At 42.8% G+C, this 12,473-nt stretch overlaps 1 protein-coding gene across 1 annotated transcript in view; it reads right to left on the minus strand.

Annotated features, from left to right (window-relative positions):
* CCDC102B (coiled-coil domain containing 102B) overlaps positions 1–12,473 on the minus strand; it is a 131,956-nt gene that overhangs the window by 23,653 nt on the left and 95,830 nt on the right. The window contains 1 exon segment of the mRNA XM_036010124.1: positions 5,615–5,788. Within this exon segment, the coding sequence (XP_035866017.1) occupies positions 5,615–5,788 (174 nt within the window).

Here is a 12,473-nt window from a genome sequence, read left to right on the forward strand (position 1 = left end):
AGCAGGGTGTAAATTCATGAGATTTTACCAAAATATACTTTGATCTAACGAAGGATTTCTGTGTCCTTCCAGATAAAGACTTGTTTAAAAATCAGCTGCTCGTGTGGCTCATTAACATCCTATAGGTTTAAACAAAGTGTCTCTCACATTCCTCCTTGCTAATGATATCAGACTTCTGAAAAGATGCAGCTTTTTGACACCAGAAGGCACTAAACTGTGAGGCCAGAAGTGGATAAACTGTAAGAACAAGGTGATAATTGCTGGGTGTAGAGCCACACTGACCTTGCGTTTAGCGAAACACTGTTGTGTGAACTTATAATGCTCGGTAGTATCCTATTCTTTCCACCTGCTTACGTGGGTTTCCATCTCTCAAATTTCTATCCAATGTAGAAAACTTATTATATTATTATCTTTTGTATTTCAAGTCTAACAGATCCCAAGTACAATGGAGTAAGAGCCTCTTCCCCACAGCTAGCCATTGCAGTCACGCCCTGCCAGTACAATCTCTTGTCATGCATGCGTGGCTTCACTGGGGACCGAGGTTATGAATCTGAGACTCAGTGGGGGCAGGTGTTGCTCGTTAGACCAGTGGGTCTGACATTGGACTAGACATTAGAATCATTGGAGAAGCTCTTAAAAAACACTCATGCACGGCCCCGCCCACGTAACAGTTGACTCAGAGTCTGGAGGTGAGACTTGAATAGGAGTATTTTTAAAGTCTTCCAAAGTGTTTGTTTCTATTGTGCAGTAAGGTAAAAAAAAAAAAAAAATCACTGCATTAGACTTTAACTCCTATACTGGGAATACCTTTCTTCTATCTCTAATGTTTTATGTAGGGTGGTGCTCGTGTTAGTCTGAGGAAGAAATCCATGAATTACGTAGAGCGTGAACATCATCTTCAAGGTGGGTGACTCTTCTCCTTGCCATAGGTTTTTCTTTTGCACTGACTGTATGCTGTGGCAGGGTGCAGGAATTACAGGTTTCACCAGGCTAGGCACTACCTAACCCCTGACTTACATTCCTCATAACACAAAATACTGACTACTTTGAAAGTCCTCTCATTTATGGAAGCTGTTACTAAATAACAGAGAGAAGTCAAGAGTAAGTATTGAATTACACTAAGGGAAAATAATTCAGCAAAAGGAAAAACCTGAAATTGAAAGTAAATCCAATGAGCAGCTCAGCAAATCGTGTGATTTTGTTAATAAATAATTTGAAGTGTAATGCACTTTTGCATCAGTTAAGATGCGGTTAGATCCTGTGTTTGATGGCGTCTACATTTCCACAATTCGACCTGTCATTGAGAAGCATAGAAAGTGAGCAATACCGCATATATGAAGATCCACGTTATACTCATATCTGTTAATCAACGAGTTCCACTTACAAAACTTTTCTTTTCCAATGGGAAACTTGGTCTACACATAAAAGTAGTCATGGTAGAGTTATGTTGAGGAGAGAAAATCCAAATGACTTTCAATAAGGGAAGGTTAATTGAGCAAATAAACTTATATCCAAGGAAACAGATATTTTACCAGGCCTTGAAATGCCAACTGAGAAACTCCAGAGCCACAGGAAAACTGGCCTTGGTAAGTGACACAGTCAGGCCTATTATTTGCAAACAATGACTGCGGCGTGGATACGAGTGCCTAGGGTTTGAGGTCAGCGTCCTGAGTAACACGATGTTTATTTTTTTCCCTTTCTTTTTCCTTCTTATGCGATGTAATATTGCTTTACAAAATTTAAAAGATTCCTTAGTAAGCCTTATCTCATTTTGCCCCGTAGCCTTCCTGACAGGCTGCATAGTTCTGGGGTACAGAGCACCCACGTGTCTTAGGAAGGATTTCTATTATACTCCTTGTTTCTGACATGCTAGAGACAAACTCACGAGTTCAGTTGGCATCTGTTCTGCCCCCGACAACTTTGTTGCCTTATCATATTATTCACTAGACTGTTTTGTCCACCATACTTAGTGAAGTGGTCAGTTATTTTGGTATGTTAATGTGGATATTTATGTAATGGGTCCTATATTATGGTAATTTGGTTCCTATTAAATTACATTATATAATGTAATATACATTCCCAGAAAGACTTCAATGAAATGATGAGAAAAGAATGTTTAACTGCTAACAAATCTACATCAACTAAAAGAAAAGCAACACATCCAAAAAAAGAAAAATTTTAATTTGTTTCTTTAACCAGACCCTGGGTTTTCTTATGGGCCCAAAATATCGATTCTTTCTGCAGTATAGAGGATTAATATCTCATCTTCATTTATCCAAAAATCTGTTGACTTGAGGGAGTTAGAAGCCTTGTATTTGCAAGTTGTGATTAAACATTAATTTCAACTAATAGCCATTGGAAAAATTCGCTACTATGAACTTAACAAGCTTGGCAGAATTTTCTTTGCTTCCTGACAGTAAATCAAACTGTGGAAATGCTGACATTATCTAATGCAAAACCTATCTCATGAAGCAAGTTTCATGCCCAGCCACGCACAACAGGGACGACCCTTATCTGCCAGAGGAAAGCTCCAGAGCCCACTGCACCCCCCAGATGGTCCAGATTACGGACCCCACGTGGCCGGCAGCGCTGCGGGTCCGTCATCCCTGGTGATGATGAACTGGCGGGACGTAAAGGTGAAGAACGTCAAAACAGTTTGTGTGTTGAATGTATGTTTCCACGCCTCCGTTTCTAGGCTTCACATATGAGGCCTATCCAGATGCTGCTCCCTGGGGAATGGTGTTCTGAAAGATTCTGCTGGAAACCAGCACAGATTTTGTTTGCCAGTGTAGTCACAAGGCCACGCCCACCGTCCACGCTTGGGACTCGGTTCCTCCTGCAGACGGGCTGCAGATACTAGAGCTCACACACTCACACACACACGGTATTATCAGCACATCCTCGTGGTCACAACTCCCTGCCCATGGAAGTTTGGAGGAACGGAAGACTCTTTCAAACCTTGAGAAATCAGTCATTTTTATCCCAAATTTTACCCGAATTTGCCAGTGTCTCCTTCACAGATTTTTCTATGTGATTCCAGTCCATTCCACAGGTCAGCGGTCATATCTGCAGTTCTTGGGGAGACATCCCCCTGTCACCAAGCTGCTTGCAGTGCCCTTGGACTTACGACATGTTCTGGGAAGGGCTCCATCTCACGTCTGATCCCTGGCGCCTTGGGCCCATCTGACAGAACTTCGGGGGGAAAGACCTCGGCAGACGCAGAGTTTTAAAAACAGGCTCGGTGGCCACCACAGTGACCAGGTCCTTGCCAGAAGCCTCAGCTTTAATTGACCTTTATGTTCAGAGGCATTCTGAGTTTTATATTTTACCATTCGAATGTGAAAAATCAGGCCCTGGACGTCACAGAACTACTTAAATTTCTGTATCACCCTACACATCACTTGGAAAGGTCACGAATACTTGTCTCAGTTCATCTCTTTTTTAGATTCTGGTCAAATGCACCCTGAGCAAGCAGGAAATGCCAGGTGCATACCCATTCACCTAAAAACCACATGCTCGTCGGTATGTTGTCTGTCTTCCAAGGTAGCACAGGAAGCTATTGAATGTAATAGACCAAACATTTCAAGACCAGCAAATTGGTGGCCATCATTCTAGCCCCCAATAAGTTTTCTCAGCCTCTACTTCTGGTGCTGGAGCCAGTCTCATATAATTTAAAATCTTTTTGTTGTTTTAATGTGCACACTAGTCAACTTTCGGAAAAGATACATAGCAGAGTCCCGGATCGGCCCTCCAAGCCCAAGATGGTAAGTGGTACACACAGCTTCTGCTCACAGGGCACTGGCCACGTGGCCGAGCCCGGTGTGATGATTTGGGAAGAAGAATAAGTCAGCTGGAGAGAGGTGCAAATAGATGGTCTTTAAGATCCCAGCCATTTAAAAAAATTACTTGATCAGACCGCTGACTCAGCTGTTTGGGAACTAATGCTTCATTAACCCTTGAACCCTACAAAATTTTATCATTTTCTTGCCACTGGTTCAATCCCAAGTAATTTTTAAAGCCTATATTGACTAACACAGATGTTTCTTTATCACCATGTGCAATAAATCCTTGCATTTTAAAACCACTCACAGGAATAAGGGGCATGATAATGCCAAACCCTAGAACCATTCTCCCGAACCTTCCCCCCAGACTCCTGTTCTGACCTGCTGGTCTTCGGCTCACTATCCATGCACACAATTACAAAGGACATGTATGTCCTCATAAAGGAGCCACACCAAGGAGGAAATGCCCACCCAAAGTCAGTGCTCGTAGGGCCAGAGAACAATGTATGGGCCTCGCCGGGCAAATTATCCTGTTTTCCTATAACATTATTGGGGAAGAAAAATCTAGTTTGACTGGAATAATTTCGGTTAGAAATTAACCCTGCAAACGTGGAATGTGTTCTGTTATTTAATTGCCCCTTGAAATCGTAACTCATTTTTTTCTTTTAATTTCCAACAGTTTGGCATCATCATGAAAGAGGTTTTCTAAGCAGGGAACTGCCAGAGTGGTTTGTCTGCTTGTCTGGCCCCAGGAGCAGGGGCAGGGACAAGACCACCACCTGAAGTAACGGCTAACGTGTGGGGACTCACAACCACAGGGACAGTCGGGGCCGTGTCGTGTTCAACAAGACCTTTTCCTGTTTGTAACCGTAGCTGAAGTCACCTGTCTGTGGTACCTGTGCTTGGAGGACATCACACTGGGGCCTCTTAGATTTCCCATAAACCGTTGGCGGGTTGACTTCACTAACAACACAAGACGGCTCTGTTCTCTTACACACCCGAGAGCACAGCAGAAAATATCTATCATGTATACAGTGCTCTATAGTCACGAGAAATACGAAACACAACACTTCTCTAATATATAAGCTGAGAGCTTAACCCCAAGCTTCAGCAATAGTGTGCCCATACGTAAACACATGCATGCACATGCACACACACACACACACACACCCGTGCCGAAGCATATTTGAATTGTGAAAATCACAACTAAAGAAGACCACCTTAGCGATTCCCTGGGCAGACAGGGCCAGTGTCGTCCCACAGAAACAACCTAATTTGGCTGATTTTGTAAGACCAACCTAACTCTAGGTCATGTCTGGCTTTTGTGCCTGTGGAAATCGCAGGCAGAACTTGAACCATTTCCCTGGGTCAATGTGAGGGGACCACGGGGGATCCCCATGTTGTAACCAGACAGTCCCAGACAGTCCCTGCCTGCTCACTCTACCGGCTGCTTGAGAACAACGTGTCCCTGGGCAGGATGTCCCATCGTGCTTTGGTCTGTGTGCTCCCAGTCTGCAGACCGACATTTCGGTGCGTGTACGGTGAACTTGGACTAATTCCCAACTCAGCGATGCATTTGTTTTCCTTCGGCTATTTCTAACCTTCTGAGAGAAGCTCTAGAGCATGCGCACACCATACACAGCACCACGAAGACGAGCACATTGTCTAGGGAACATCTTCTTTCCTTACAGTTGCATTTTCAATGGATTATCGTGTTTAAGACATAGACCTTTATCCCAATCCAAGCCCTGTGTTACAAAGAAGAAAATGCTTTATATATGCTAAAACCATCTGTTTTGAAGCTATCTAGCACATGGCGACTTAGGAGGTACCTTATCTTCTTTTTGGTTGAGTCTCTCTTTCAGTTCTTCCACTTGAAACTTCAGTTTCTTTCCCTCAGCTGCACCCCGATCCGCCCGGTGGCTTGCAGGGGTCAGCTCTGCTGTTTTCGCCTGGTGGTGTCTGCCGAGTGTGGGGTAGGCGCGGTGAAGGTCCAGCAGTTCCTGTCAAAAGAAAACAGGGGTGCCGTTGTTTGTCATTGACCCCGATAAAGTCAGAAGAATAGCACCTCCTTTTGACAAAGGGGAAAAGCTTTTGAGGAAGAATTCAGGTGATGGATCTTTTCCTCTGCAACTCTTTGCATTTCTGCATTTAACGTCACAATAGGCCTATAACCATACACGGACGATGTATTTGTGGGTGGCTGAAGAGGCTAAGACAATGCAACTAACTCTTCCTGTTCTCAAGTAAACGATCCATTTCCTGTGTTATGCACATTTAGATTTTACATAAGCTTTCCAAAGGAAGAAATCGTATATCGATAAGTACAGAATAAAACACAACAAAAATAAATGCAAGAAGCATTTATGTGTTAAATCAGCGAAGGTATTCAAAGTTAACAGACTATTTGCTTTTAATAACTTTTCTAAGAGAAAGGCCCTCCTAGCTGGGTGGCTCCGTGGGTTGGAGTGTTATCCTGTACATCAAAAGGTTACAGGTTCAATTCCTGGTCAGGGCACATACCTAGGTTGCTGGTTTGATCCCCAGTTGGGTCATACACGGGAGACAACTGATTGATATTTCTCCCATTGATGTTAAAAAAACAATAATTTTTCTAAGAAAAAGGTTTGGTGCCGCCCCAGTGGCGCTGCTCTGGGAGCAGGAGTGGTCTTCCTGACACCACGTCCACGTGGCCCAGGGGCCTGTGAAGGACAGCGCCTTTGTCCTGCTGGGATGGCTCTTCAGTCCATCCCGTTACAACGGGCACCGCGCAAGCTACAAGTTAACCGTTACATTACCTGGCCTCAGCTTACTAATGGTGCCTCTCATTTTTAGTTAATATTGTCGGTGCCAATTTACTGTCCTTGTAGAAAACCTCTTTATTGAAACTCTGAAAAAATAACCTCTCGATTCTCAGAACATTCCATGGTACTTGAAGAAAATCCAAGGGTATTTCTTTCATTTCCTGAAAAATGCAAACCAGAACCGCAATGAGCTCTCCCCTGATATCTGGTCTTTATCGAAGAGACCAGAAATAACAAGTCTTGGCGAGGAGGGGGGGGGGGGGCGGAAGGAGGGGAACTCTGTGGGCCGTCGGTGGGGTATAAACTAGTGCAGCCGCCGTGGGAAACGGTGAGGACTCACAGACTCGGAGAAGGGACTGCTGGTGGCCAGAGGGGAGTGGGGGCTGGGAACTGGGCGAAAAGGGTGGAGGGATTGAAAAGTGCAGATTGGAGCCCTGGCTGGCGTAGCTCAGTGGATTGAGCTCAGGCTGCGAACCAAAGCATCTCAGGTTCGATTCCCAGTCAGGGCACATGCCTGGGTTGCAGGCCATGACCCCCAGCAACCGCACATTGATGTTTCTCTCTCTCTCTTTCTCTTTCTCCCTCCCTTCCCTCTCTAAAAATAAATAAATAAAATCTTTAAAAAAAAGAAAAAGAAAAAGAAAAGTACAGATTGGTGGTCACGGAATAGCCACGGAATAGTCATGGGGATGTTCACAGCACCAGAGACTACAGCCGATCATATTGTAATGACTATGTCTGGTGCCAGGTGGGTACCAGCAACATCGGGGGACCCCTTTGTCGCCCACACGACATTCCAGCCACTCTGGTGCACACCTGGAAGTAATGAAACATAACGCTGAATGGAAACTGCAATTTAAAAATTTAAGAATTAAAAAATAAAATGACTTCGTTAATTCACCATCCCCCCCCCCCATTTTTCTCTCTGGAGGGAGGCGGGCTTCCCTGCTTCTCAGAGCTATGGCCCTGCTGGGGCACACTCGGTCTCTGTTCTTCCTGGGATGACCCCTCCCTCCAGGTGCCTGCCTGAACACACGTGACAGCAAAGGATGCAGGCGGCCGGGGTACACACCAGCGTGCCGTGCACATGCGGGATGCTGCCCTCTGAGACCCCAGTTCTCCCCATGGCCTGCTCCTAGACGCCCTGCTGGAAGACATCCAAACAGATGTTCCTTTAAAGAGTTAATAATCAGCCTCTGGAAAGGGAATTAGGTGAAGAGTCCACATGGACTCCAAGAACAAGCTTCTTTGAATACAGTTGAAGGGTAGAAAAACAATGAGGTGAAATATTTGTGTTCTATTTTAGCAGAGGAAACTCTCAATGAAAATTAAACATGTAGAAACTTATAGTACTGCGGATTATTTGTCAGCGTGTAACCCTCTGTAGGTCCAAACATCTAAAGCAATACAGGTAGACAGTGAATACAATGCACAAGCCTTTACAAGCATATGTAAACATTAATAGTGTATCCTGATGTAAAAATAATCATATACTATGTGTGTATATAGATATTTTTGATGGGATAACAGTAGTTTCTCCAAGAGACTGATGGTCTAGTGGTGTGAAGGGCTGGAGGCAGGCTTTAAATTCCGTGTATGGCTTACGCACTCACGCTCCCGTCTGTGCTCGTGGGAGGAAGGATATTGCTCTCCACCCAGAATTAATTCTGTAGCTGATACGTCAAGTACGGGGGCTTCAGTGATTTGGATTCTGGCAAGCTGACGGAACCCAATCACTTTCTATTAACTGAAAGCGACATCATGAGAGTCCGGGAGGAACGAACCGAGCGGGTTTAAATGCATGTTTGAGGGGAAACAAAATGGCATACAGGGAATTCCATAACGTGCTCTGTGTTATTTCTGTGAGTCCAATTTTTTCTAATTATAATTCGGGAACTAGTTCAACTCTGATTTCTTTTGAGACGCTTTCTTGATTACCCAGATGGAAACAATGATTCACAGTATTATTTTAAAATTACCTTTTATGTAATTTTATTACGTAATTTATTACGTTTATCTGTTTATTTCTACCTATTTATGCAACCATTTCAAGGTACCATTGCTCCACGTTTTCTTTCTTCCTTCTCTCTGGGTCCCCTTTCCTTTTGCCCCCTTTCCTCTCTTCTCCCTCCCTCCTTCCCCTTTCCCCCTTCCTTCTTTTCAGCAAAATTAGTAGACGACCAACTAGGCCCATAGTACTGTTATAAGCACCAAAGATACACATATGAAACCAACCTATAGGCTTGTTTGCAGAGAAAAATAACACCAGAAAAGTTAGGTTCCCATCTTGGAGAGAATATGTTCTCTGTATGTTTGAGAAGAGATATTCAAAGCAGCTAACAGCACGGCAATCTTTCCAAGAGAAAGGAACGTGGAATCTGAAACTCGAGAGCTCAGTGCAAATGACTATGTGGGGAGGGAAGATTGAGAGGAAGTATCTCCAGGAAGCAGTACAAGCACGTGCCGAGACCAGGAGTGAGGAAGAGCCTGGTATACTGTGGAGGAGACTACAGTGAATGTGGGTGTGCATGTGTGTGTGCACTAGTAATGTCTGTGCCTAGTTTGCTCAAGGGCAGTGAGTCGTTGTGTGTGTGTGCACATGCGTGTTTAATGCTGCTCCCTGGGACTATGCACTGATTTAGATGCGTATTCATAATGCCAGGTGGCTAATAGAATACTTCTTCAGTTACCTAGATAGGCTATGCTGGATTGCAATAAATGCGGCTCTAGTCTCACAATACACATCTCATCATTCCACCCCAGAAGACCTCTTGATATCCATCACAGTAAAAATTTTTTTATGACATTAAATATAGTAAAGAATAGCACCTATCTCAAAGGGCTGTATTACATAGTGAACTATGTGCACATGAATATATATTAGTACATATGTGTATAACAAATCATGTATATTTGTTTTATACATAACTAATTATTATTGTTATTACCACAAGAACAAACTATCCCCCCTATGCTCCCATTAATGCCTGCACACGTCCGAACACTGGAAGAACTCCAGAGGGAACTTACATGCTAAACAGTGAATATGCACGTTTAAGTTCTTTACTGAGTAAACAGAACTTCGTTCTACGTACTACTGTTCTACAGTTTCCAAAGGGCACGTTCCACATCGACATGGGAGCAGTGCACACTCTCCATCTCCACTCTTAACCAAGCCTGCCTGCCAAAGGGATTTGATAAAACACATTCCGGTCACACTGCAGGATGCAGATGGTAAGTGTGAACCAAACGGTCACGCCTCCTGCCCTCGGAGACGAAGACTTCGGTGCAGGCACCTGGACACGTAACTGAAGCCGAGCTTAGCGAGCACAGGCCCACGGGTGATGGCGGCACACTCGAAGGTAACACGAGACAAACGTGACAGCTTTGAGGAGACTGAGGAAGTCACTCATCATGCAACTTACCCAAGAACTTTGCCTTGGAAAAAAAAATAAAACCCCTCACACAGAAGCCTCTTTGGATTCTATGCCCCATTCGAGCTATAAGCCGTGTCTCTGTTCCACTTCCCAGTAAATTTCTAAAGGGATTTTCTGTCGTCGTTTTATCCAGTGCCCTATAAGCACTTACTTTTCAAACTCTCTTTATTACTTATTCAAGGGACTCCAGAAAAACTGTTGTTGCCAGGTTGCTAATGGCTTCTAGGCAGCCAGAGCTATTACTCATCCGCCCTGTCTTGAACTTGGACTCAGCGGCGCTCTCTGTTTAACGAGGATTATAGATACACCGTTGAATACGGAGGTCTAGACTCGTACAGCCAGCTCTCTACTTGGAATCCGCGTCTGATGTGTAATAGACCTTTAAATGTCACAAGATTTATCGTACTAATAATACGTTCCAATGATACCGTTCCAATGATACAGGAAACCTAACCAACACCTTTTCTTACTTTGCTACAAACACATGGACATGTCATTACAACCTAAGAAAGTAAGGAATAAAGCAAAGAAATAAGCCCTAAGAATTAGGGCTTTTATTTTAATGTTCGTGTTAGTTCTGGAGATTTGGTATGAAGTCCAAGTAAAAAAAAAAAAACAATCTTATTCATGCCCAGGACAGAGCATAATAGAAATTACTCTTGCAAAAAAAAAAATAAAAATAAAATAAAAACTCAAGGAGTTGTGCAAGCACTGATAATAGAAGCACTAATATAATCCCCAGGTGAAACCTTTGGAATACGTGGAACAAACAAAATGACTCAAGAGGCCGGGTGCATGGGCCCACAGAAAAATCAATCTCAGGGAAAAACTAGCTCAAAAATGATGTTTCAAACCATAAGACGTAATGACTCAATGTGAAGGGGAGTAAAATAACGAAATAGGAAAATTAGCACCTCAAGAATTTGAGCTATGGCCATCTGAAAATGCTATAAAAAGAATCATAATATCATTAACAGATTAAAAGAAATAATGTTAAAATATATATTTTACTTTATTCCTTCAGGAATATACATTATAATAAAACGAAGTGTGAGAACAGAAAGAGTAGGTTTGAAAGAGACCCAAGTAGAACGTCTTGGAAAGCTGAAGTTCTAGAAATTAAAAAGTCAGTGGGTCAGCTAAGGAGAAGTTTGGATATTATTGAGGAGAAGACTCCTCAGTAACAGTCTAAGCAGCAGGTCAGAATTAGATGGTAGAGAACACAGCGAAGACTTGTGAGAAAAGTAACTATGTAAAGGCTCGAAAGGCAGATGCTGAGGCCCAGGCTTGCACACCCGTGCCCACTCGGTCCACACACCAGACCAACACTGTCCAGGCCCGCGACGGCCAGCCCTGAGGTGCAGCTGTCACTTCCACCCACATTCCTTTGGCCACAGCTCAGGAAGACGGTCACCGGTAAGTGACAGGGGACTGGCAGTGGATTCCACCTACGCGCCCAGGGACAAGAGGAAGTGGGTTAGAGGGGCGCATGCCGGTCTCTGCCCGACACACACCAAAAGGAAGGTAACATATATTTGCATATGACTATGTACACCATACACATGCACATACAGGTGTGCACACATGCACACACATTTACACTGAATTTGAATGGCAAAGTGTAGTTTGATCTATTATAAAATGCACATGTGGGGGTATAATCATATAGCCCCCAAAACAGAGCTGATAAAAAGGTGCACATGCTTTTTTTAAGCACTCTACATAATTATAGGTAATAGAATATTTATGAAACTGTTGATACACTTGCTCACAAAGAAAGTCTTAAATTCCAACAAACTGATCTCAACAAATTTCAGTGAATTGTAGATAACATTTTGCAGTCACAAAGCAGCTAAATTAGAAATCAATTTTTGAAAACAGTTTAAAAATTCTTGAAAATGAAAGTTGGAGAATCACAATAAAAATTACAAAGTTCTATATATTAAAAATTAAAGTTCTATATATACACTGTGCAAGATTCAACTAGACCACTAATTTAGAGTGTTAGGTATATTTAGAAAATAAAATGAAGGTTTGAAAATAAATGAAGTAAATTACATATCATGAAACGTGGACAGTGAAACAGACTTTAAAAGACTGGAAACACAAAACTAAAAATAAAAAAGAAACAAAAAGAGAAGGAATAAAGAGAACAAATGTCCCTTTAAAAATTACATATAAAAGAGGGTAAAACACGAACAAGGTTGATTTGAAAAATGACAGGAGGCAAAATTTAATATTATCAGGAATGGATAAAGAGACAGATATTTATAAATGATCTGAGGACATTATGTAGTATGCCAACATATAGTAAGAGAGCAAAGAAATGGAGAAATTTTTAGAAAAATATACTTTATCAGAAACTAAACTGAGAAAAATTGGAGCGAATGAGCATTCAAGCATTGCACGAACAAGGCTCAGAAAACGCTTGAGGTGGGTTCCACCAACGC

Source organism: Phyllostomus discolor, chromosome 9 (genome assembly GCF_004126475.2).
Source record: "Phyllostomus discolor isolate MPI-MPIP mPhyDis1 chromosome 9, mPhyDis1.pri.v3, whole genome shotgun sequence".
NCBI classification, from domain to species: Eukaryota; Metazoa; Chordata; class Mammalia; order Chiroptera; family Phyllostomidae; genus Phyllostomus; species Phyllostomus discolor.